Source organism: Arvicola amphibius, chromosome 17 (genome assembly GCF_903992535.2).
Source record: "Arvicola amphibius chromosome 17, mArvAmp1.2, whole genome shotgun sequence".
NCBI lineage: Eukaryota > Metazoa > Chordata > Mammalia > Rodentia > Cricetidae > Arvicola > Arvicola amphibius.
The window spans coordinates 9,528,166-9,555,894 of NC_052063.2; the positions used below are offsets into that span (position 1 = coordinate 9,528,166).

General features: G+C 43.4%; 1 protein-coding gene across 1 annotated transcript in view; it reads left to right on the forward strand.

Annotated features, from left to right (window-relative positions):
* The window catches only part of Ntn4 (netrin 4), a 101,849-nt gene that overhangs the window by 40,407 nt on the left and 33,713 nt on the right, over positions 1-27,729 (forward strand). The window contains 2 exon segments of the mRNA XM_042054258.1: positions 22,424-22,550; positions 25,509-25,697. Coding sequence (XP_041910192.1) covers positions 22,424-22,550; positions 25,509-25,697 — 316 coding nt within the window.

A 27,729-nucleotide genomic window follows, 5' to 3' on the forward strand; every position in this document is an offset into this window, starting at 1 on the left:
GTAGAACCCAAGACAAGTGGCCAAGACTGTCAGTCTTTGGGGATCTGTTTTCCCAAGGATCTTTGCCTTGCCCTTAAAACCAGAAAAACACATAACTACTTGTCACAGAAATGAGTGAATGCTATCTTATTTTATTTTTCTGGATTTGTGAGGAGTTGGTGGTATAGGCTGAGTGTCGCTTATCTGGAATACTTGAGACTAGAAATATTCGGGATTTTCAGAAAGTCCACATATATGTGATAAGATTTTTCTGGGAATGGAGTCTGAATCCAAACATGAAATTCATTCATGTTTAATGTGGACCTTGTATACAGAGTGTGAAGATAACTTTATACAATAGTTGTGGTTCATCCATGTTTTGGCTATGACCCATCACACAAGTGTGAAATTTTGCCCTTGAGCGCTCTTAATGATATCGAGAAAGTCCTGGATTTGGGATTTCAGAATTTTGGATTAGGGGTGTTTAGCTTGCTTTACATTTGGAAAGGGGAGCTGAGAAAATGGTCAGTTGCCCAACTGTTAGCTGTGTAAGTATGGAAGCCTAAGTTTCCATCTCTAGAGTCCACGTGAGAAGCCAGCCAGGGTGGCTCATGTCTGCAACCCTATAACTGGGAGGCGCTGAGACAGGAGGATCTCTAAACCTCACTGGCCAGGCAACGCAGTTGAATTGCTGAGTTCTGGGCTAAGTGAGGGACTGTCTCAAAAATAAGCTAGGACAAGGAAGACATCCAGTATTGATCTCTGGCCTCCTCATACTTGCACATACGTGCATACATACAAACACTTATACCACACACATACAAAACCTAAATCTGGCAATGGTTGCCTCTTTTGACTTGCTGCATTCTTCTTAGATTGCTTAGCTGAGCGAAATGCACATTAGAAGACTAATCCTTGTGCTCAGTGACACAGACGACAATCAACTGTCATCCCATGTGTGCATGTTTGTCAACACTATTTCAAACGTGAACGTGACTTATGACAGCTGGATTAATAACTTAGGACTTCAGAGTGATGTCTGGCCTCTTTTATAGGTCACCTTATTATAGGTATGTTCCTATCAGTGTGACTCTTTTCATAGGTGTGTTCATAGAAGTGTGACTCTTCATAGGTATGTTCATATAAGTGTGACTCTTTTCATAGGTATGTTGATAGAAGTGTGACTGTTTTCATAGGTATGTTCATAGAAGTGTGACTCTTTTCATAGGTGTGTTCATGTAAGTGTGCCTCTGAGTAGGTATGTTTATATGTGTAACTCTTTTCATAGGTATGTTCATAGAAGTGTGACTCTTCATAGGTGTATCCAGAGAAGTGTGACTCTTTTCATAGCTGTGTTCATAGAAGTGTGACTGTTTTCATAGGTATGTTCATAGAAGTGTGACTCTTTTCATAGGTGTGTTCATATAAGTGTGCCTCTTCATAGGTATGTTCATATAAGTGTGACTCTTTTCATAGGTATGTTGATAGAAGTGTGACTCTTTTCATAGCTGTGTTCATAGAAGTGTGGCTCTTTTCAGCACTTTTGTTCTCTATGGGAGTAGCTCTTGGAGTGTAGTCCCTGAAACAAAGCCATTACCACTTCCCAGTAGCCTGTGAGAAATGGGAATCATGCTCTGTCCCAGAGTGACAGGAACTCTGGAGTCAGGGCCCTGGAGTCTGCTGAGCAAGTCTCCCAGGTGATTAGGGAGCTTCGGTCTGAGGTGATTGGTGATTCATGGACAGCAAACGGTGTTCCTAGGAGTCCTATAACAAAGTCTGATTTTCTAGCCTAGAGTTCTTTTTATTAAGATTAAAAATTTAGGATTTTTAAAATTTTATGTGTATGAATATTTGACCTGCCTATACATACGTATACCTGCAAACATCCACATGGATGCCTGTTGGATCCGGTGACTGGTGGTCCGGTGACTGGTGGTCCATGTGGATGCTAGGACTCGACCCCCAGTCTTCTGTAAGTGCAACAGATGCTCTCCACAACTGAACCATCTCTCTGGCCCCAGGCTAGGATTCTCAGTGGATGATGGTAGTGAATTAGGAGGTTAAAGGAAATGATACCTGTTCCATTTTCTTTTTTCTTTTCTTTCTTTTTTTTTTTTGTTTGTTTGTTTTTGTTTTTCGAGATAGGGTTTCCCTGTAGTTTCTAGAGCCTGTCCTGGAACTAGCTCTTGTAGACCAGGCTGGCCTCGAACTCAGAGATCAGCCTGCCTCTGCCTCCCGAGTGCTGGGATTAAAGGCGTGCGCCACCACTGCCCGGCACCTGTTCCATTTTCTTAAGGTGTGTAAGACTCTAGGGTCATTGTTTATGAAGGGAGATTCCAGTAGGCAGCTCTAAAGATTGCCACTTCCTCCCCCTCGCCCTTCCAAGACTGCTTTCATCCCTTCGGCAGCTGCATTTCCCCTCAACGGTTCCTTTTTCTGGAAGGCAGAACATGGCAATGACGAGTCAGGAGCCATGCTGGGTGCCAACCAGACGTGACTGTGACTCACTCTCCACAGTGTTTGCTAAGTCACCCCGCCTCACTGAACCTCAGCTTCCATACACGAGGATGACTTCTGCCTTCATCGGCACCGTGAGGTTTCAAAAGCATGACGGTTTCCGGCTTGGGGATGCGTGCCTGTGGTCCCAGCCCTCAGGAGGCGGAGGCAGGAGGATTCCACGTTTGAGGCCAGGCTGGACTCTGTCCAGAAATGCTGTCTCAGGAAGATGGACTTAAATCGTGTTGGCCGATGTCCACAGGGTAAACCCTGCTTCCCTCGCTGTCCTTGCGCTGCCCAATCCCAGCCACCTCTACTGCTTTTCCCGCATAGACTTCTTCCTAGTGCAGACGAAACTAAATCAGAGCTCATGGGCTGCTTGACGTGTTTACAAGGCGAGGGTTCTGTGGCTCGAGAAACTGTGCTTTGCTTCCAGCCTGCTGAGAGCCCGGAGATCAGGTGAGGGAAAGAACCGCTTTGCACCTGTGGGGGACTGGTTCAGTTCTGGTTTCTTTTCTAGCAGCTGGTGATTTTACAGCTGTTGGATGACGGATGGCAAAGAAAAGGAACATGGAAGATTGAAAAAAAACCCACCAAAACATCCAACCCACTGGGTAACACCAGAACCCTTCGAGTACCGTGGAGAATCGCTTAACTGCCTTGAGCTACGCTTGTCAAGGTGGATTTATACTTCATAATGAGAAGCTCGTTGAAAAAGAGGGCCCGTGACTATGACCAGGAAGGAAAGTCCTCTTCTGGGCTCGGGCTCCCATCTTCAGAATAGATCTAAAAGTATGTGTCAAGCAAGTCAGGTGGTGGTGGCGCACGCCTTTCATCCCAGCACTGGGGAGGCAGAGGCTTGCGGATCTCTGTGAGTTCAAGGCCAGCAGGGCTACACAGAGAAATCAAGCAAACAAACAAAAACTGGTGCCAATAGAATGCTTGATCTCTTTGCTCTATCGTAGCCTCCCTTCCATCCTTGCTGGGTTCAGATTCCATGGTGCATTGCCATTACCTCCTCCTCCTCCTCTCCCTCCTCCTCCTCCTCCTCCTCCTCCTCCTCCCCCCCTCCCTCCTTCCTCTCTTTTCTCTGTTCGTAATCAGTTAACCCTAGTTGGAATCACATCTTCCATAATAAGAGAATGTGCTTTTGAGTCTGGTGGGTATTTTAGTGTGGCTGTCCCCTTAAGAGCTTTTGGGGAGCCAGTGCACATCTCCAGGCGATAGTTCCTCTTCCATGACAAAGACGATGCTGCTGCTGCATTACACAGCCGCTGTGAAGATTAGATCCAGTGGCTTTTGCAGCACCATAGCCCAAGACTTGTTATTCCACAAACATTCAATAAGTGGTGCGTGTTGGTATTTATAGTCCACGGTAGTTTGTTTCCTTTTTCTATGCTAAGATCTAAAACTGACTTGCAGATGTTCACTTCCAAATATGGACGTGTATCCTACTGCAGAAAAAGATTTTAAAATCTCGATTCAATCATCTCATTTAATAACATCATCGTTTTAAACACTCAGTTCTTTCCCCACAAGACCTTACAGATTAGTTTTCTGATAATATAATATATATTTCACGGACAGCATTTTTTTTCTTCTAACTTTATGTGTATGAGCGTCTTGCCTACACATATGTATATGGATCTTGTGGGTGCCTGGTGTCTGCAAAGGCCTGGTGAGGGTACTGGATCCCCTGGGACTGGTGTGATAGACTGTTTTAACCAGCCATGAAGGTACTCGGATAGAACCCAGGTTCCTGAATGACACCCCTGAGCCATCTCTCCATCTCCCTGATGATATTCCTGAGTTATTTATTTATTTTTTTATTTTTATTTTTATTTTTATTTTTTTTTTTGTTTTTCGAGACAGGGTTTCCCTGTAGTTTCTAGAGCCTGTCCTGGAGCTAGCTCTTGTAGACCAGGCTGGCCTCGAACTCAGAGATCAGCCTGCCTCTGCCTCCCGAGTGCTGGGATTAAAGGCGTGCGCCACCACCGCCTGGCCCTGACTTATTTATAATACAGGAAATTTTTTAAAGAAGATGCAATTGTGGTCTTAAATCTGTTCTGTAGTTATGATACTCAAGTTGTACTAACATGGATAAGTATACTCATAGTTGCAAAAGAACAAACAAAAAAACTATCTCTGGGTGGTAGTGGTACCTGCCTTTAATCCTGGCACTCAGGAGGCAGAGACAGGCAGCTCTCTGACTTTTAAGTCAGCCTGATCTACAGAGTGAGTTTCAGGACAGCCAGGGCTACACAGAGAAACCCTGCCTCAAAAACCAAACCAAACCAAAAGAAACTATTGAAGTAAGACCATACGCACGATTCTCAAGTAGGCCTCACACCCTTGTGCCATTGGTAGCTCTGCCAGGCGTCCCTTACCGACGAGCAACCACTTGGAGGGATGAGTGATCCCGAAGCCTTCCCACACAGAGGCATTGAAAAAATGATCAGCACTCATGAAAGAATTCCTGGTGGGGCTTCTTTCAAGAGTTCTCACAGAATCCTTAGATGTTTGTTTGTGGAACTTTAGTTGTTGCACAGTGAGGTACGGTCAGAGGATAGAAATGCCTGAGAGCTAAGATGCTGACGTCACAGCTGCTGCTTCTAAAGGTGAAACCGAGAGCCAGCGGAGAGGTGCGGGGGCGTCTCCAAAGCGCTCGTCCACCTTTTCACGAAAGTAAGGAAACAAAAACTTGTCTCTTACACAGTTTGACCTACTAAAAGTGGGGATGGAAGAACACGAATTTGGCATTTTCTTTCTTTAAAGTGCCCGCTATAGGTGAAGCACGTCTCGTTTTGGAAATTTTCTCACGAACGCTCCCAGCACGGCGCTCTGCAGTCCATAATGTAGATGGTTGAGAGCTTGGAGCAGCGCCTGCCGAAAGGCCGGGTCGCCCAGTCTCACAGCTGATGTGATGGGAGGGAGTGGTAAGCGAGAAACTATGTGGACAGAGAAAAGGTTTTACGGCAGCTATCTCACTTACGGTTCATAACCGGCACCTCTATGGCATTTCCTTTGCATCGTGCCAACTTCGTAAGAGTTGGAAATGTACTTCAACTTGCCCTAAACAATTTCATTCAATAAACTACGACGTAAGTCCTCATTCCCCCTTGCAAAAAGAATATTTTATTAACACACACACACTCACACTTATACATACACACATGCACACATGAGTGCACACACATACACACACTCATTTTATAACTATGGAAGGTAGAGAAAATTCAAAGCCTTTTTTTTTTATAATTTCACTTTTGAAACTGGGTCCTGCTGGAACTCACTATACATGTGACCCTCAACCTCCCAATCCTACTGCCTCAGCCTCCTGAGAACACAGCCATTTTAAATTTACAGGGAAGCGGAGTGTGTTAGACATTCAATTCTCCTATAATATAACTGAGACTGCACTTGTATTACACCTTAGCAATATTAATATCTAATGCAATAAAATAAAATGCGGGTGGGGATACAGAAAGGCTATAATATTTGTTAAAGCCAAATAATACTGATGCTAGTAATACAGAATTCTGATATCATTTTAGCGCCTGTTGAAATAACCAGGCTAGCTAAGGATAAAACAATTATATTTTATTTATTATAAGGGGAAAACTCACGAAACAGGAAACGAGAAATCCAAGTACAGCACGCACGCGCGCACACACACACACACACACACACACACAGGTGCACACCTTTTTACCTGGGTCCCAGCAAAGCCACGCCTTAACTAAGACCCACCTCTTAAAGATTATTGGTAAACAAGGCTTTCCCCATCAAGCCCCCTCTCTAATTATTTAGATACAAAACCAGAAAAACCTGTTGATTGTCTGATTTTGGGAGTGCCAAGGTCTAGCCCCGAACTTTGAGCTTAAGGACCCTCCTGCTTCGGCTTCCCAAAGAGCTGGAACTGTAGACAGGAGCCACAGCACCTCACCGGAAATCGTGCTTTCAATGTGTGTGTGTGTGTGTGTGTGTGTGTGTGTGTGTATGTGTATATATATTACTAGCTTTAGAAGAGCTCGGGAGCAATGGGAGGTGATTATATATGGCCATACCATCCGAATCTGCGTTACCGTATCTATCCCAGAAGTTAAGCGAGGTCGACTCTGGTTAGTACTTGGATGGGAGAAAGTGATTGTATTTGTTCCACTCTTGAATGTGTTCATATGGTGCTAACAATTAAGAAGTTCATAAGACGTATTTGCATCTCTAAAGGCACATGGCCAGGAGTGGGATGAAGCTGACAGTTTCTAAGGGGCAGGGATTTCACTGTGCTACAGATAAGGCTGGGGGGGGGGAGGATTAATGAGCAGATCACTCTCATGGTGATAGTGCTCTTGCATTGTGATTCTCGTCTGTAACTTCATTTGATTCCTATACACAATGAGAACTTACGCTACACAGAGTAGAGCCGTGGGAACACTAATCCAAGCTTTGCCACCTACTTTCAATCCTGTATAAATACAATCTAATAGAGATTTATATAAGATAATAATGTTAATATTAACAATAATGACTAGCCTTGATGATGTCATAGATATGTATATATTTTTTCTCCTTTAATCCTCTAACAAATAAATAGGGTCAATATTTATGTTATGCATCTTTATAAATAGGAAGCTATATTTGTTACAAGAGACCTTGTCTATGATTATTGAGAAGAGAAATTAGGAATTATTTTTATCTAATTGCAAATTCTCATTTTCCTATGCCACACGATGGCAAGAAGAGAACCCCAGAGCCCGCAAAGCCGTGGTTCTCAACCTGCGGGTGGCAACTCCTTTGGGGGGTCACATATCAGATACCTTGTATATCAGATATTTACTTTATGATTCCTTACAGTAGCAAAATTACAGCTATGAAGTAAAAACAGAATAATTGTATGGTTGGGGGGTCACCACGACATGAGGAAATATAGTAAAGGGTTGCAGCGTTAAGAAAGCTGAGAACCGCTGCCCCTAGAGTTTCTATGTATAGATTGCTTATTGTTTTCAGCTGATTGTTACTGTGCTCTTATGAAAGCAATACATAAAAACCAAAATATATTTTAGGATCATCTCAAGAACAATAACCCCCCCCCCAAAAAAAGAACAATAAACCCTTTCAGGCAAGCACATCAAACATTTGTAATCACGCAGATATTAGCATGACCCAGAGGCACACTTCTTCCAAGAAGACTATCTTCGGCGTTTCTAATTATTAGATTTCCTTAAAGGGAAAATACAGAGTTAATTTCATTGTTTTTTTTTTCCTTTTCTCGCTCTTTTTTGCTGTTAGACCATGTCGACTGAACAAAATAATGGTCACTGGGACATTTTCATATTCCCACATACATACTGTACTTTGATCATGTTTCATGGTTTCCCTTAAGCTATTGTTCAGGGCAGAGGTGAAATAAAAATTCTTGGGACATTTTAAATGCGATTTTTCTTGGTTTACCAAAAAACATAGTATTTTTACTTTCTAATGGATTTTAATAATAAAACTCCATCCTAACCTTGCCTTAACTCATTTTTGATCCCCATAAAAGATGTGTGCACCAACACGGTGAAAGGGGATGCTCCACAGAGGCCAGAAGAGGACACTGGCTCCTCTCAAGCTAGAGTCCCAGGCCTTTGGGAGCTGCCCCATGGGGTGCTGGGAACCCAGTTCTAGTCCCCAGCAAAGAGCAGAGAGCACTCCAAAACTCAAGAGTCATTCCTTCAGCCCCCATAAGTTGTAGAATTTTTTTAAAAAACAGAATAACTTATAAATATAAAGACATCTATTATCTTAACTATATCATTTATCTCTCGATATAATATAGAACACTGGCTTTGTATTAAATTTAATTGTAACATATTTTTAAATTCTTTTCATATTCCTTAATAGTTTCATACTATGGAAATTTGTGTTTTTAATTAAAATAAGCCTTTAAATATTTTTGTCTAGGCTTTGCACTGTTTTTCCTATTAGAAAAAGAAGTTTTCCTTTTTATTAAGAAAAAAGAGAAAATGGTATGTTCTTGTTTATATGAGTTTATTCTATCTCAAATCTAGATGACTATACAATTTGAAACTCGGTTTAACATCAGAAAACCAACTAATGTAATCTGGAATACTCATTTAAAAAAAAAGGGAGGGGGTGGAACCTCCCTTATCTTCCTAGTAGACATGGGGAAAGCATTTGACAAAAATCCAACATCCTCTCATAAATAACGAAGAAAAGCACTCAGTTAACTAGGAGTGGCGCGGCCATCCTCCACACAGCAAAGGTTATCAACGTCGGGCGGGACACACAATGGTGAAAAAACAGTGCTCTCCCTCCGCTATCAGGAACAAGACAAGTATTCCTGTTCTCACTGCCTGTTGCTTTGTGCCGGAAACTCCAGCCCAGGCGCTTAGTACAGAATAAGAAACAAAACACCCAGGTTGGTAGCTCTGGAATTCAAGGTCATCCCCGGTGCTACAGAGAATTCCAGTAGCAGCGAGCCTGAGACCCTACCTCAAAAAAGAAAAATTCAAACCAATCACAATGAAAAAAAGCTATTCAGTTATGGTGAACGATCTTTTCAGCAGGTGGTGAGCCAATCACAAGAATATAATTGGGACCTCCACCATACACCGTGTCCACCATACACAGTGCCGAGGGTAACTCAGAATGAACCGACAGATCTGAGCACAGGGCTAACACTGTAGGCTCTTAGAAGGAAATATGGGTTAACTGTGACCTTGCTTTAGGGGATGGTTTCTTAGAAGTGACACTCAGAAACGCAAGTAACAATCATCATCATCTGAGTGTGGTGACACATGCCTTTTATCCCAACACTCAAGAGGCAGAGGCAGATGGATCTCTGTAAGTTCAAGGCCAGCCTGGTCTACATATCAAGTTCCAGGATAGCCAGAACTACATAGAGAGACCCTATCTCAAAACAAAACAAAACAAAACAAAAATAAATATATTTGAATTCATCAAAATCAAAACTGTTGAGCAAAGGACACTATCAAGAAAGCGAGCCAGGCAGTGGTGACACACACCTTTAATCCCAGTACTTGGGAGGCAGAGGCAGCCTGGTCTATAGAGTGAGTTCCAAGATAGCCAGAGCAGTTACACACACACACACACACACACGCACACGCACACGCACACACGCACACATGCACACACACACACACACAAGTGAAAAGATGGTCTACACAGAATAGCAGAAAATCCTTCCAGACCAGCTCTCTATAAAGTTCTAGCATCCACAGTGTATGTAAGGAATTCTCAGAGTTCAACAGCAGAAAACCAACCTGGCTGTTCGAGGGGAAAACCCACGACCGCACGCAAAGGTTCAGCATGTTCATGGAAAGATTCTCGGTATCTTTTAGTCATGTAGATGGAGGCAAATAAAAACATCCACGAGACACCACTTCACATCCACTCCACAGCTGTCACCAAGAGGATAAGCAGTAACAAGAGCCCGTGAGGACATGGAGAAGACGCAGGGCTGAGGATCTGCAGGCTGACAAGTGAAAAGTCTGGCATTTCCTCAGAGAGCTGAAGACCGAGCTCTCGTACGATCCAGAAAGTTTACTCTTCCCTATGAACTCAAGTGAATTGAAAATACGTTTACATAAAGTCTTGATCGTGGATGTTCAAAGCAGCATGATTCATAGTCGCAAAAGAGTTGGTACCGCACAATGCCCCTCAGTTGATGAACACACAAACAAAATACAGCAAATCCACAATTCGGTATTATCCAACCTCAATAAGGAGGGTTCCAATACACACTTTAACACGGCTAGATCTTGTAAGCATTAAACCATGCAAAAGAAGCCAAACACAAAAGCCTACGTTCTACTCTCTCTCTCTCTCTCTCTCTCTCTCTCTCTCTCTCTCTCTCTCTCTCTCTCTCTCTCTCTCTCTCTCTCTCTCTCTGTTTTGTTTTGTTTGTTTTTCAAGACAGGGGTTCTCTGTAGCTTTTGGAGCCTGTCCTGGAACTAGCTCTTGTAGACCAGGCTGGCTTTGAACTCACAGAGATCCGCCTGCCTCTGCCTCCCGAGTGCTGGGATTAAATGCCTGTGCCATCACTGCCTGGCAGTATTTTTTTCCTTTTATATGAAATCTACAAAGTGAAAAAAATCCATAAAGGCAAAATAAGTTGGCAGACTCAGGGAAGCAGGGTAGTGTGTGCTTCATCGTGTTCTTTTTAGAGCGCTGAAAAGCTCTATATTCATGTTGGTGGCTGTACAGCATCTGGACTATACGAAAATCATTGTGTTATACCCTAAAAAGATGAAAATGACAAATTCGCTGGGACTACTACCTCACAAAGAGAACAGAGCTGTTACAGCAGTCTCCACGAAACAAACCCACAGGCAAGTATAGATGTTCGTAGAAGGATTTTGCATACTGGTTGTATTTCGTTGCTAGTCTGGGTCTTGAAACTGGCTGTTTTCAAAAGCAGTGCCTTTAGCTACCTGTGACTGCTGTTTCTGGCCATGTTCGGGTGACTCTGCCAGAGCTGCCAAGCGAATGCAACTTTTAGGTCAGTGAGTTGCTTCTACCTTAACCCTTCATACGAGCAGGCGTTTTAAAAATGCAGATTACATTTTACAGGACTCACAAAGCAACAGGCAGTTTCTTAGTGTGAAGAGAGGCCTCTGAAGAAAGCAATTCAGCCACCAGAAACCGTGGTAGGAAATGTGCCCTCGCAACTAGCTTCCTGTGCCACAATCCGAGGCTCATTTATCTTAAACAGGTCAACTCCTGTGACGCCCTCTGCACTGTATAGAACACTGAGTGACAACCAGACAGAGCTGTCAAGGAGTGGAGGACAACATTGGGAGACGGGAACAACAGTGGGAGACGGGAACAACAGTGGGAACAACAGTGGGAACGAGAATGAATTAAGAAGGGGGAGGGGGTGCACGAGAATGCAAAGTAGTCGGTAGCAAGGAATTTTTCTTTAAAATAAGCAAGAGCCGTGTGAGCCCATTGACGAGTGTCACCCGGGTGAAAAAGTACTGAGTAAGGCACCAGGTCCTCAGAGAATTTACCTGCCCCCCCATTCATTATAAAAAAAAAACCTCATCTGAATCCTAAAAGATGTTGCGCAAGATCCTACAAAACCTTCCTTCAGCCTCACATCAATTTCTGTGCTTGACACAGTAATTGCTTAAAAAAAAAATAGTTCTATTCATTCTCTCTGTGTGTGTGTCTCTTTCTCTCTCTCTGTCTCTCTGTCTCATTCTTGTGTAACATAGGAAGACTTAGCACCATGTGGAAAGAGGCGTGTCGCTAATTCCACGCTTGCTAGTCCCTCCTGAGATTGTGAAAATCCAATGGCTGTTAAGAAATTGAAATTGAGATCTTCCCTTTCTTTCCTCAAAAGATTACATCACAAGCAGCTATTTTAAGTATTCGTGGGAAGGATTTAAAAAAAAAAAAATCCCCTGGATGGCATCAGTGTTCCAAGATGGAGCTTCTGGTATCTGGAGGCCTCTTGGGGAGTCTGTCTTGTGTGTTGCCGCAGATTTGCTTGGAGAAGTACAAGCCGTCAGTCAGAGTGTCATCGAATGATGAAAACACTTCACAGAGCGGTGCAGGCTCACGAGGGAGCCGAGTGGCCACTAGCAGCTGTCCCCAGAACCGAGTGAGCTTGCTGGCCAGGCACTGGTTTGGCTTGAAAGACATTTACAGTTAGCTCTCTACTGAGGAGCTTTCTTCTACAGAGTACCGCAGGGGATTGTGGGGGAAACGTAGCAATATTTATCCACTTTTAAATAGCCGACTTTTGCGCTATATTTGCAATGGAAGAAACTGGAGGGTACAGAGCCAGCTTCCCTTCTGAAGCAATGAAGTCTCAGATACTTGGAAGTAGGTGTTGTCCAGTCAAGAGCATCCAACTCTATGGCCCTTGCCTGCATGAGGATCCAAAGCCAGCCAACGTGTACACACTTGCCCAACATACTTGTATGATTTTAGTCAAATAACTTATCTGTATAGAATAATTTTTAGCTTAGTTCTCAGAAATAATTTTTACATCCATTGGAAGCAATAAAATAAAATAAAATAAAATAAATAGTTATCTGCAAAGAAGGGAGTACTGCGGGGTACCTTCCTATGCCAGCTGTGACACAGTCTCATCCAAATGCCTCTCCAAAGCCTCCTGGGCCTTGCATTTTTACAGAAGAAAGAAAATCAAGCCCCTGGTGGTACTAAAATGAGGAAACTATCAGAATTAATGTTGTAAAACTATAAGACATTCAAAACCCATTATCTTTATAAAGCATATTGAAACTCTATCTTTAGAAATAAATGCTTAAGGTTTTTTTCTTCTGGTTTTTTTTTTTTTTTTTTTTTTTTTTTTTTTTTTTTTTTTGACTTGGTCTACACCACATAGCTTTGGCAGGCCTAGAGCAGTCTAGGTTTGGACTGACCTTAATTGTGGTCCGCCCCCCAGAATGACAGGGTGTCAGATTGTACATAACACATTCAACCCTTTTATTATTCTTATTCTTTAGAGATAGAGTCTCTTGATGTATTTCAGGCTGCTCCTGAATAGTGCTATTCATTCAGTCCCCTGCCTCAGCGCCCCAAGAAGCCGAGACTACAGGCAGAAGCCAGCAAGTGTGGCTTCAAGTGGCCTTGAAAAAAACAACAAACAAACAAACAGAAACAAGAGAGGAAGAGGAAAAATGAGAGAGGAGAGAGAGAGAGAGAGGAGAGAGAGCAATAGAAGGTACGACAGACACACACAGAGAGAGAGAGAGAGAGAGAGAGAGAGACAGACAGACAGACAGACAGAAAGAGACAGAGACAGAGACAGAAACGGAGACAGACGAGTCTGGAATATAGCTCAGTTGGTCAGGCACTGTGGCAATGACCAGACCCTATTTTTACACCCTAGTACCACCAAACAAAACAAACAAACAAAAAATTTCACAGACACAAATGTTAAATATGTCAGAACTAGTAAGACATTATTATAACAATTCAAATGAAAAAATTAAAGAATATACACATATTTAGGCAAATACAAAAATACAGAATGCTGATGTGAGCCAGGCATAGTAGCTCAGACTTATAATCTCAGCACATGGAAGACTAAGGCAGGAGGATTGCTTAGTTAGAGGCAAGCCTGGGCTACATAATAAGTCAATAATCATTCGCATTCTTTCAACACAACGTAGTTTCTAATACAACTGATTTGGCTTCTGTGGATAAGAAACACTTGATTTATTGGTTTTCTATAGCTTACAGAGCTGTAAAACAGCTCAATGATAATAAAACTCAAATCAGCCCAGAAGACTTCCCTGGCTGGGATACTTAGCAAGTGGGGTTCCCCTCCCCAATTTAAGGGTTTTTCTTCACTACTTTTTTTTTTCCAGCAGAAGAAATTTGGATACTTAAATTGAAAATAGGGCAAAGAAAGATCCTTCAGGGAGTGGGGTTTCCAAAATGGAGCTATCTGGGACTCTCCAGTCCTTGGCCACAAACAGAAGTATTCCTGGTCCCTGGCCTCAGGAAGGAGAGATTTGCTTAGTTCCACTTATGTTTCTATGATGTGGAAGAGCATCTTACTTATAATTACTTAAGAGCCCAACATTTAAATTGCTCTGTTCACTTATAAAACAAACAAACAAAAACCCATAGTATTGAGAATGAGAAAACTATACAATGAGAATAATTAACTCCTTTCATTTGGCTTTTAAAAAAAAAAAAACTGAGTGTGTTTGGGCAGGAGTGATAGATAACTCAGTCGTTAAGAGCACTGGTTGCTCTCCCAGAGAACCGTTCCAGTCTCAGCACCCACATGGGAGGCTTATAACCATTTATGATTCCAGTCTCAGGGGGTCCAGCACCTTCTTCTGGTCTTTGAGAACACTGTGTTCATGTGGTGCACAGACATATGTTCAGGTAAAACACTCATACATCTAGACAGATAGACGGATGGACGGACGGATGGACGGACGAACGGATGGACAGACAGACAGACAGATAAATAAATAGATGATAGACAGATGATAGATAGATAGATATAGATAGACAGATGATGGATAGATAGATAGATAGATAGATAGATGATAGATAACATTGTAAAGATTGGGTAGGAGGGGCGTTATAGTTTTTCATTTACTGTGGTTTTGTTTTTGTTTGTTTGTTTGGTTGCTTTGTTCACTGCTTTTTATTAAGTAGGCCGGATGAACTTGGATGGGCGTTATTTATTCAGATGAGGGCAATATTCAGTGGCCACACCACTGAGGAGTCAGATTTCCCTTACCTTTGCAACCTTTAACTGCCCATGGGTTCCCTCAGGACAGGTGGGGGCTTACAAACCCCCTCCCTATCCATGTTGGAATGTTCATACAGGCCCTATGCAGATAGCCAGGGTTACTGTGCGGTCATGGGTGCAACTGCCAGGTCCCATCCAGAGCACAGCACTTTACAGTGTTCTTTCCTGTGCTCCAACTCTTTTGGAGGAGCAGGGGGAGAGGCAGGGTTTCCTGTGTAGCCTTGGCTGTCCTAGAACTCCCTCTGTGAGGCAGCCTGGCCTTGAATTCACGGAGATCCAGCTTCCTCTGCTTCCCAAGTGCTGGGATTAAAGGCTTGCGCAACCAGCACTAGTTGGAACCAGTGCACGGATAGAAAGGTTTTATAAGCAACCAGTGAGTTTCTTATGTCCTTCTCCACCCCTGCTTGCTGGATAGTTACTTGTGGCAGGTGTGGAAGACTGGCAAATCTTCCTGTATTCCTTTGCCCTCAAAACAGCTGGCTTCACCACAGATCCATGCCAACTCTATCCTGAAGCCCTCTGTTCCTTCTTTAAAAGTGTGTATGTGTGTGTAAACATGTACTTATGCATACCTACACACAGGAACATGCACGCCACAAGTGTCGCGGTCAGAGAACCACTCGTAGGAGTTGGTTCTCTCATTCCACCCTGTGGGTTTTAGAGATCAGATTCGGGTCGGAATCTGGCAGGCAACATCCTCAGCTTCTGAACCATCTCACCAGCTCCCCAAAAAGCTCTTGAAGGGAAAACTGGCTTGGGACACACCAACATCATCTAGGGATCACCCTGATCTAGATTGGGCCAAGTCGGTTCTCAAAATCTACTCTCTAGGTCTTCCAAACAGGGGTTAGGTTGGAAACTCAGGAGTAAGTCTGCTAGACTTCAAGTCATTCTACCAGTCTTTGAGGTTTTGACATTTCGACAAAGTGTTTAAGCCCTCTGGGCCTTGGTTTAATCCGTCCTGAAAGTGGGCAATGCCAATTATTCCTGCCTTCTAACAAGGTTTTTGTGTGAACTAAGTTAATTAATATTTATATGGTGCCTAGAACAGCGCATGGCACATTGTAGAAGCTGTGCGATATAATCACCACTAGCGTGATTATTATTAATTCACTATCATCCCATGGCAGATCCACAGTGCCATGGGTCTTTCAGAGACACTCAGGTATGAGCTAATATAGCCATTATAGGAAGTGCCTTGCTCATACCGGATTCGCTAAACAACTGTAGGGATCTCATGCCCACTTCACCAGCATGGCTAACTCCCAGCCTTCTCGGCAGTTTTAAATAAATGGCTAAGGTCCTCCAGGTCCTACTAAACATGTATCAACTGGAGGAAAAATAGTGCATATTTGCTGATAGCCTATTATACTCCACTTACTGGAAATTCAAAAAAAAAAAAAAAAAAAAAAAAACGAAGCCACTGTTCCCTGCAAGAGTTTTTAATCTAATGGAGAGAGATAAGCATTCTGGTTCTCACACAAGAGCGTAGAAAGCTTAGCAGTTCTTTCAGAAATTTGCATTGGCCCCATTCATGCTTTTTCCCAAGTGTCAGTCAAGGCCTGGTCTGGGCAAATTAGTGAAGTGGGCAAAGTCTGCCTTTGGCCCTTTTCCTCTCCGCCTAAGACATTCCTTCCCATTCCTCCAGGATGTCCGTTCCTCCTCCAAGCAACTCTGTCTCCAGTGGTAGGATTAAGAACCGATATTTATAATCTCGGCGGCTAGGGTTTTCAGTAACCACTTAAGGGGTATTTTTGTCAAGAGCTCTGGAACTTGACCCATCATGAGAAATGGAAGGACAGACGCCTCCGAGCATTCCAGGGTTCAGGCTAGGTGGGAAGAGCGGACTTAATTAGGAACCAATATTCTGTGTTCATAATCGCTTTTACCTCTCGATCTAGCCGCACAGCCCACGCTCTCGGATACAAGCTGTTTTCTTTAGTGTTCTGGTGCAGCCCAGAGAATAAACCACACAGCTGCCTGTTTCTCCTTGCCTTCTCCCAGGCTCTACTATTAGGCAAGGATTGGACCGTCCCTCACCCTATTTCATCCATCCTGACGGGATGCTGCAAGCTCCTTTTCCACCAAACTCGCTCTGAAGTTCCATTTTTCTCTTCTTCCGTCAAAAGAGAACGTGCAGGCTTCCGGTGGGAAAGGGCGTGGTTAATTTTTTAATGAAAAGATGTGTTGTCCTTGCGGGGGTTACCTGTTTATGGGTTGTAGCATAGCATTGCTGTTTGTGTTTTTTGTCCCACAGAAGAAGAGATTCCAACAGGCTAGCCTGTTGTTAGAATTTCTCTCTTCAGCTGGGCGGTGGTGGCGCACGCCTTTAATCCCACCTGGGAGGCAGAGGCAGGCAGATCTCTGTGAGTTCAAGGTCCACAGAGCGACCCTGTCTGGGAGGAGGGGAAGAAAATGTCTCTCAAGCAGAAGAAGTTCATTCCTTTAGAAACTAACCCTTTTTTTCTAACAGGAATGTACTACCTCCTCAGAAATTAGTCAGTGTTTCTTCCCGTTTGGTCTGAAGAGGCCACATGACTTCTCTCCATTCTCTAGATAATTTGTTAGAGGTCAGCAGAGACCCCATACACAGCCACCGCCACCATCACTGCCACCACGGCCGCCATCGCCGCCACCGTCAAGTGTGCTTCTTCTTGGCTCCCAGATGCTCTTCTTTCACAAATGCTTTTTCTTTTTATTTTTTTAAGTTTCGGTGTTGGTATGAAGCAATATTCATTTTCTACTGGAATCTAGAGTGGGACAGTAATGAAGTAAAGCCGTGTGTATATAAATTATCACAGACAAGGAAATCATTCCATTTTTGAAATTCAACCATTTCTCAGTATGAAGTTTACAAAACACGTTTCCCATTAACACACAGGGTTATTTTCTGTAGGATCTGAATAAAAGACTCAAACAGTGGCTGAACCTTCTTTCTCAGAAGTGGTAGGGAACTGATTTTGTCAGACGTTCCCTAAAGAACTTAATATCGAATCCTGTGGAACGTGAGCCCTTTTGATATGGTGAGAGTCCACGGGGAACGTCGTCACTAGGTAGCAAAGTGTGTGGCTCCTGGGGAGAAGTAACTAGAACAGTCTTTAAGATGACTTTGGTGGTCTCTAAGTCAAGCGAAGCTCCACCTCTAGACTACACGTGTTTATTCATTTATCTGTGCTACACAGGGCAAGAAATAAGAAAAATGCTCTTGGCTCGTCTGCGTTTCACGTCAGGAATTTCTGGCATTGCTGAGAGGGCACCGGAACCCTCTGACAGTCCAGGGAGGACTGTGGGTTGTGACTAGTTCCCTTGTGCCTCCAGTGTACAAAGTCGTAGGCTTTGATATTGCATTGTTTTTTTTAAGGACCCCAAAGTTTTTTTTTTAAGGTGATCTATGCCATTCTTCCATCTCATAATTAAATATTCTATAACATCTTTGGGCTGGAGAGATGGCCCGGTGGTGTGTACTGCTCTTGCGGAGGGCCCAAATTTGGTTTCCAGCACCTATTTAGAGATTCACAACTGCCTATAACTCCAGCTTCAGGGGATCTGATGCCCTCCCCTGCGGTCTGCAGGTGCCAGCACTCACATGTTATATACCTATGTGCAGACACACAGATTCAGCCACATAATTAAAAGTAATATCAATCTTGTTTTAGAATCCATATTTAAAATCTGCATACAAATAAACAATTGTTCAACCACAGGTGCTTAATTCTACCTGTAACCAGTTTGCCACTATCTCTTGCCATGACCAATGCCCTCAGACACATGACAGATGGCTACTGAAAACCAAAATGAACCAGTAGAAAGGAAAGAAAGAAACTTTTCTGTCTCAGACCGATCTTCTGACGATGGATCTAAACGGCATGCCTAATTTTTGGGCCCTGCCGAGATTCTTACACGGGTAGCTTCAAGTATGAAAAGATGACGTCTTCCTTTTCCTTATCTCTCTGGTTTTAATATACACCTATTGTAACGAAACCACACAGCTCATAATGAACACACTGGTCCAGTAATCCCTCGAATGACTTGTTTCAAGTCTGCACAAGTAGAGGAATGTGCTCCAAATGAGCAGAAAATGGGTTGATTTTAGTGGTAAACAGATTTGTGTGTAATTATAAAAACTTTGGCTGGGTGGTGGTAGCACAAGCCTCCAACCCCACCATTCGAGAGGCAGAGGCAGGGGGATCTCTGCGAGTTCAAGGCCGGCTGATCGTGAGTTCCAGGACAGCCAAGGCTACACAGAGAAACCCTGTCTCAGCGGGGGGGGGGGACCCTTAGGACAGACACTGAAAGAGAAAAGTTTTCTTGACATTAACAGAGGCGTTTCTGAAACTCCTACAATGTTCGAATACCTCACGTAATTAGAAGCTGTGGTTCTGTGGTCAAGATTTATTCCTCCTCTTCTAGTTAGACAAACAGACAGCAGTGTGAGATGAACTCTTTGGGGCACAACTCCACTTTCTTACTTTTTGCCTTGTTCATGTTTGTGAACCAGATAGGAGTTATGTTTAACTTATTACTGAAGTTTCCCTTTTCTGTTTGTTCTCCAAGGAAGACCTAGTTTTCCTTGCACATTTTTCACGAGCATCAAATAGTGGGTGATCTTTCAAGCTTGAACGGCAAGAGTTCTATTGCTGAGGAAGGATTTCTTATTTCGAACTGTCTGGGTAATGATTTACAGCTATTTTTGGTAATTCGCAAAATGACAGCTCCTTGATTTTTTTTTTTCTATGTGCAGAAAAATTTGCTGTCCCAGCATCCTCAGACCCTGGGAGGTCCATTTCAGTCCCTGGCAGATGGGAGCAAAGGAATGCTCTGGATGGAACAGACCTGTCAATATTATCCTATGATACGCATGAATGTTTGATGAGGTTACCCCCAAATGTCTGTGACCCCCCCCCCCCGAGACCTAGAATTTGTGGGACAGAATAACCTATGAGTTGGGTGAAATTATATATTGGCTTTGGACATTCCAAGACTAGACTTGGTAAACTGGACTCTTGGCAACAGCTGAGTTCCTGTAAAGAAAATTAACGGCACCTTTCGATATCATCTTCCTATAACCCTTGGTAAATGGATGCTAAAAAGTTAGAAAAGATAAATAAATAAATATCAAGGAATAAATATCATTACCTTTTAAAATTGCAAATGTTATCAAAAAATACAGGCGGTGTCGCTGGCTACTGGGAGACATAAGTTGGGGGCAGGAGTAAAAACAATCAAAGAGGAAAGGAAAGAAAAAGTATTATTAGGCAAGAAGGAAGAAGGTAGAAATATGTTTTCTTAAAGCAAAAATGAAGTGTAGCCCTGATACGCTTCCCACTTATGTCTTTCCTTAAAAATCTTTAATGTGTCTGCATTATCTACAGGATAAATTCCAAACTCTTGGTGCTGATGTTTGATGAATGCCACGAGCATTCTGGACCACGCCTGTGTCTCTAATGCACACTCTGGTCCACTTACTGCCTGTTTCTTGGACCTCCCTTTGCAATCCTCATCATTTCCCACGGGTGATGAAAATTCCTGCTCCATCCTCAAAGATCACCCTAGCTCACAGAGCTCCCTAGCACCTTGGTTTGTGTGGTTTCCACGTCCTGGGAAATTTCTTCTCTTCGGCTTGTTAGAAACACAGTCCGTCTGCCAAGGCCAGATCAGACCCCACGCCTTTCATAATGCCCTTCACATCTTTCAGCCTAAAATCAATTCTAAACCTTTTGAATTCCTACACTGTTTTTCATTCTTTTGCATTTATTTGTTGTCCTGTTTAGTGTTGCATTTTCCTACATGAATCTCTCTGCTCCAACTGTACTATATCCTTTCCTTTATAAAAATTTATTTTTAATTATGTGTATATGCACACTTGTGTGTGTGTGTCTCTCTCTGTGTGTGTGTGTGTGCAGATGCCTGCAAAATCCAGATGTGTTGGATTCCTCTAGAGCTAGAGTTATAGGCAGCTTTGAGCTTCCTGATATGGTTGCTGGGAACAGAACTTGGGTTGGGTCCACTTGAAAAGCAGAATATGCTCCTAACCACCACCCTCTCTCCCACCACCCAAATCCTCCTCCTGTTGTTGTTTTGCCTGTATGTGTACCCCATTGCAGTACCTGTTGCCCAGGTGTTAGATCTAAAAGGTGTTAGATCTCTGGGAATGACGTTATAGATGGTTGTGAGCCACCACGTAGGTGTTGGGAATCAAACTTCTGGAAGAGAATCCAGTGTGCTGACCCACTCAGCCATCTCTCCAGCGACCACCAACTCCTCATCCTTTCTTAAAGAAAAGGAGTACTGTGGCTCGGGTAACGGTCCTGCAGTTAAAAGTGCCTTGGGCTCTCCCAGAGGACCCCAGTTCAGTTCCCAGTACCCAGGTCAGGGAGCTCACAATAGCCTGTAACTTCAGCTCTTGTACTCCAGCACCCTCTTCCGGCCTCTGAAGGCACCTGAACATATTCGCATACACACATTAGTAAAAATAAATAGAGAGGTGACACTTTGTGTACCAAACTCAGTGCCCCATCGTGACTGTCCCTTCTAGATCATCAATAAGTATTCATTGACTGGTTGACAAGATTTGTTACCTTAATGCTGAATCATTTTAAGAACTGTTTTTCAGGAGAAACTTGTGGCTTTGTATTTATGAAGCCCGTTCAGAGTTGCGTTACAAAGTCCCACCTCTATAGTCACTGTATCAGTATCCAGAGATGCATTTTGGTCCTGGACCCCATGGTAATTCTTACTAGGTGATACGTGATAATCCAAGGTATTTTCTAACGTTATCAGTGAAATAAGGGCCAAAAATATTTCCTTAAGAATTCTACAGAAGCATTCTTCTCTGAGAAACATGGTATTTTAGATGACCCTCCAGAATTCAGTTGTGGGGTCAAAAGAAAAGCCCAGTAATTACGACAAAGTGTATTCAAAGTCTTAGCAATATTTCTTCGGCTCTTCGATTAATTTTACTTCTAGGAAATACTTTTAAGAGAAGTAAAGAGTTACACAAATTTATACAAGTTTATACAAGTTGATCTACAGGGATATTCACTGTAGTACTGAATATACCATGAGTTTAAGCCTTTGTGATAAAAAGTAGGAGATTGCTCAATTAAACTGTTACTCACACAAGAGAATGTCTGATATACAAGAATGCTAAAGAAAGCATACAGATTTCCTTTTCCTTTTTTGGATAGCAGCATGAGAATTGAACCTGGGGGGTCTTGCACATGCTAGGTATATACTCTACCAAGTTCCTGACATGTTATGTAGAAAAGTCCTTAATTGCATTTTAAGGCACTAGAAATATATACATTCAAATGTTTATATTAATATTTTTGAAAAGATTACAAAATTCTAAATTTTTGCAGTAAAGATGCACTATTTTATGTTAATTTTTTTCTTTAAACTAAGGATATTAAAACTGACTAAATACTTAGCCAATACCACAGAATTTCTCATTGCATCATAGATTCTATAGTCAAGAAATATCTTTCTTTCTTTCTTTCTTTCAGTTAATCACAAGACAGATTAAAAGTATTTTTCCTCGCACAAAAAAAAAAAAAAAAGAATCAATGTCTCCCCGCTAAAGCAAAGCAACGGGTGCAGGGAGAGACCGGAGGGAGAATTTCTCCCTTAGTGGCGCAGCCCATGCTCACAGCTCTGCCCTAACGTTGTTTGTAGGTGCACGGGAAATGCATGTGCAAGCACAACACAGCAGGCAGCCACTGTCAGCACTGTGCGCCATTGTACAATGACCGGCCCTGGGAGGCAGCCGATGGCAGAACGGGGTCCCCTAACGAGTGCAGAAGTAAGTATCAACCTCCACTATTTAAAAGCCTTCTTTGTAGACGACACTTATCTGTGAATTCCTTGTTATCTCCTGAAACACAATATAAAGTGGTGGACGACAGAAGCTATACACAAACATAGCCGTATCACTGCCCAGCATGACTCCAGCCATTGGAAACAGTTAGTTCGCAGCCAATAGGACTGAGTGACCAAGAATGTGCTGTCTATTCACTTGGATCCTTGCAGGACCTAACAGCTGTCCTTGAGAACTTGACGTGATACAAACACGAGTAGACACAAGAGCAACTAAGGGTTACAGTGTCCCACGGCTCTCATAGCTGTGATACTGAGCGATACACGAAAGCAGCTTCTTCTAAATTCAGCTCACAAAACAACCCCAGAGAAAAGATGGTGTCAGTACTGTTTTAGAAATCGGGAAACTGAGGCTCAATAAGATTAAATGTCTTGCCAGAGTTAGGAAATGAAGGAAGGGGGATTTGATCCCATGTCTTTGGGGGTCCTATTAGTTTGGGTCTAATCCTCCCCACTGGTGGATTAGACCCAAAATTAAACCAGGAAGTCAAGAATGGGGTTGTTTACTAGGATTGATTTTGGGGTTGCATTTGGAGAAGAGAAGATAGGCCATGGGAAGATGAAACATTTTTCTCTTTCCAGACTACAATGTGCAGAATGTGGTCCAATGATATCCGGGTTAGCATTCAAGTGGCCAGATGTTCTGAGAAACACATGTGCTCACTGAAATGTTTCCAGTCCCAAGCCTGTTTTAGGAGAATTTTAAAATCTTGTATCTACTCATGTTTGTACCACGTCAGGTTCTCAGGGAGAGCATTTGGGTCCTCCAAAGTGTCCAAGTAGTTAGCACATTCTTGTCCACTCGGTCCTATTGCCAGATTTGAAACTGTTTGCCCTTTGAATAAAGTTCCGAGAAATCTCTCCCGATACAAAATCTGGAATCGGAATGGATTTGTTTCTAAGAAATATAAAGGATTTCCTCTAAGCATAAACATCAAATTGTTTTATGCCTTTTAAAGATATGAGTCTGGGAAAAATACCATGACAGGTCGAGGAAACAAGGGGAAAAAAATAGCACTAGCGTTTTCAAAGGCAGTTGACTGCCAGGGTGGGGTGGAGGGGGATGTCTGGATTCTTATTCTAAATCATTTATCAAGAGAATCTAAAGAATCTCTCCTAAATTCCTAGAGTGCCATTCTAGTCCTTTCCATGGGAACCCAGTGTATATCTAAATACACATAGACACAGAGACTGTCACTTGGAAGTGAAGAAATTATTACATAAGGAGCACGGAGGCCTCCTCTATAAACTGAAGTTCCAACAGCAGAGTTCCTCAGAGTCACCAAAGGACAACGGCTGAGACGTGTTACTCCACAGACGAAAACTCAAACCAAGTCCTGATGGCTCAGGCCCTGATCTCAGTTACTTGGAAGGCTGAAGCAGGAGAATCCCAAGATCAAAGCCTGCCAGGGCTATAAAGTGACTTCAAGGACACCCAGGGCAGCTAAGTGAGACTTTGTCTCAAAATAAAATGTAAAAAGGTGGGCCAGCAATAAGACTCAACTTGTAAAGGCGCTTGCCCTCAAGCCTGATGACCCGAGTTCAATCCCCAGGCTCCGCACTGTGGAAGGAAAGAAACACCTGAGTTCCAGTTAGAACCCATGGGGAGGAAGGGGAGAATTGATCCCTGCACGTTTTCCTCTGATGCCCAAATGTGTGCAGTGGTGTGTACACACATGCATGTGTGCACATGCGTGCACACACATACACACAAAGCACCTAGCACACATAACACCCTTGATCTTAGTACCACAAGAGAGAGAAACTTAGGCTATGTTCACTGCCCACCAGGCGTTTCTTTCCAGGCTCATGGGCGAGCATGAATTGTGGTTTGTATCTGCAATACACCCTGTATTTTTCAAATAATGCCAAGAGTCTTAGGTTTTCTTCCCAGAGGCAAGAGATCCACTGATCCCGAGAAAGTAGCAGGAATGGACAAGGTCAAAGGGCACCATCAGAGAGGAAAACTGGTGACTGTTCAAATATCTTTCCAAGATAGATGCCAACCTCAGAGTAACCAGAATGTCTTTGCCTGAATGGACTTATCTTCCTTCATTCTGATAAATGTTTTAGTTTCTTTCCCTGTTGCTGTGTTTGGTTACTCTGACAAAAGCCACGTAAGGGGCTTATTCTGGCATGCAGTTCAAGGGGACAGGCAGCTTAGTCCACCATGGCAGGAAAGTCAAGCACAGGGACTTGAAGCAGGTGGTCACATTATAGCGCATCCAAAATCAGAAAACAGGCAGCGGGGAATGCATGCTGAGTGCTCAACTCTTTTCTCCAAACTCCCTGCCCAAAGATTGGCCTGGTCCACAGCTATGATGGATCCTCCCACACCAATGAACACACTGAAGAACATTTCCAGGCATGCTGAGGCCAATTTCCCAAGTGATCTAACAATCCACACCAATCATCACGATGACCTTCATGCATATATGAACCCTTTAGAAGACCAATATATAATGAAAAGTGAAAAGCCAGATAAGAAGCGTAAAATAGGGCTGGAGAGATGGCTCAGAGGTTAAGAGCACTGCCTGCTCTTCCAGAGGTCCTGAGTTCAATTCCCAGCACCCACATGGTGGCTCACAACCATCTGTAATGAGATCTGGCGCCCTCTTCTGGCATGCAAGCATACAGGGAAGGAATGATGTATACATAATAAATAAATAAATCTTTTTTAAAAAGCATAAAAGTGGCATCCCGATCAAGGGAAAGCAAGTTAGCTTTTTATATATTCCTTTTTGTATTGCTTTTATTATTGTGCTAGATCCTCTTCTGTAAATAAATAAAATTTAAATTTAACTCGATCCTAGCTTAACATCTTGATCACCAGTGACCCCGCAGCAGGTGTTTTTTATGTCCCTCCCGTCTGTTTTATCGCCAGCCTGCAAGTGCAACGGGCACGCCGACACCTGTCACTTCGACAGCCAGGTGTGGGAGGCGTCAGGGAACCGCAGCGGGGGCGTCTGCACCAACTGCCAGCACAACACCGAAGGTCAGCACTGCCAGCGCTGTAAGCCGGGCTTCTACCGGGACCTCAGGCGACCCTTCTCCGCCCCAGATGCCTGCAAAGGTGAGCGCGTGCGTGAAAATGATCGGTGCAAAACAGACCCATCTCCCTTAGCCTTCCCTTTGCTGGCCCGCCGGAGCAGGTTTATGAAATCCTCAGACAATACACTCGGAGAGATCAGCTAATTTCTTATCAATAGGAGCCAAGGATTTTCAACCTGTTCAGTTAAAAACGGCCCAGTGTTCGAGAAGGGGAATCTCCCTTTTTTGTCCTGATAAAGAAGGTTCTTTAGCGCCAGAGGAGAATATGAGAAGCCGTAGGCGTGGTGAAGAAGGGGGAAATGTGAGTATAGGGTCCACAGTAGGCTGAGGAAAGAGAATGGTCCCTGACCCTTCGGATGCGCTACTGTTCAGCTGAACAATGACCTTGGACACCTGAAAACAACCAAGGGTTTTCACGCCATTATGAATGAACTTCCGTTGACACGGCTCAAACGTACCCACCCTGTTATCATGGCTGATTCAGGGCATAATAATTGTATGCTCTCTCTTAAAACACTGTGCCCACAGGCTCGGTTCGGCCTCTCTGTTGGCAGAGCTCCCAGAAGTTTACTTGAAAAGCGAATAGAATTTTCAAAGGTCTGCTCCTGTGCGTGGCGTCGCCACACATGTGACGCATGCGTACAGAGCCAAAGCATTGCCCGGTGGCATGCAAAGCTTAAAATGCCACGATGGGATCTATAAGCCTGTCAACTAGAAGTTATTAGGCTAGAAGAACCACTCCCTGTCAAGGGCAGTTCATGATCATGCCTGTTATCTTTACTGAGGACTCCAGGTTCTGGCTTGAAATCAATGACCTGACGGAGGCAATACAATGGGAAACAAGCGCTCTGGAACCCCATCCCACCCCCTCTTTTAAAGGGAAAAAAAATGCTCTTTAAAAATGCATACTTTAACCGGTTGTGGTGGTACACACCGGTAGGGTTTGCAGAGGAGGCAGAGGCAGGAGGGTCATGAATTCAAGTCCAGCCTGGGATAAAAATACATATTTTGAATTTCAGGGAATTGGTGAAATCTCCACATGCAGTTTATTGGGTTTCTTTTGGCAAGCTTCATCTCTTAAGCAGTGAAGGGTGGAGGACAGCATGGCTCACCCTTTCCAACCGACTCCAGATCTGGACCGGCCTCAGAGAACTTCACTAAGAATACTAAGTTACCCAGATCCTTGCTTGTATTCAAGCTCTCATCTGAACAGGCTTAAAACACGTGTAGAGTAGGCGAGTTCACAGCCGCTTCCTGGCTGTTTCTGATCCTATGCCAGTTATCAAAAGCTCTTTGGTCTCCAGTTTCTTAGATGCAAAAGTCTTCCTTGTAGTGTTGAAATGGGAACTAAGATATAATAAACTCACAAGATAACGTGTTTAACACTTTATCATGCCAATAGAAACGCTTCCGCTGTGGTGCTCTAGACTTCCGGCTAGTTGGCCCACACACTTCCAATAGATTCCCTGCTCCCATCTCTACCTCTCTTCTCACCATAGGAATGCTGGGATTGCAAATGCGCTCCACTGTATCTACGTTGTTTCAGAGACTTTTCTTATTTTCAATTCTGTGTGTGTGCGCGCGTGTCTGTGTGTGGCTATGTGCACACTAATGCAAGTGCCCTCAGAGACCAGAAGAGGGCGTCAGATTCCTCGCAGCTGGAGTTAGGGGTGGTTGTGAACCTCCCACGATGGGTGCCGAGAACCAAACTCAAGTCTTCTCTTAGGGCAACAAACGATCCTTTCATTTGTTTGTTTGTGACACGGTTTCTTTGTGTAGCCCTGGTTGTCCTGGAACTTACTCTGTAAACCAGGCTGGCCTCGAACTCACAGAGATCCACCTGTCTCTGCTTCCCAAGTGCCGGAATTAAAGGCGTGCGCCACCACCGCCAAGCGGGACCAAGCGATCTTCATTGCTGAGCTATTTCTCCAGCCTCTGCTCCTTCCTGAACCCTGTTTTCTGTTTTGTATGTTTTGTTTTGAAATATTTTTTTACTGATTTTTATTGAGCTCTACATTTTTCTCTACTCCCCTCCTTGCCTCTCTCCTCCCCTT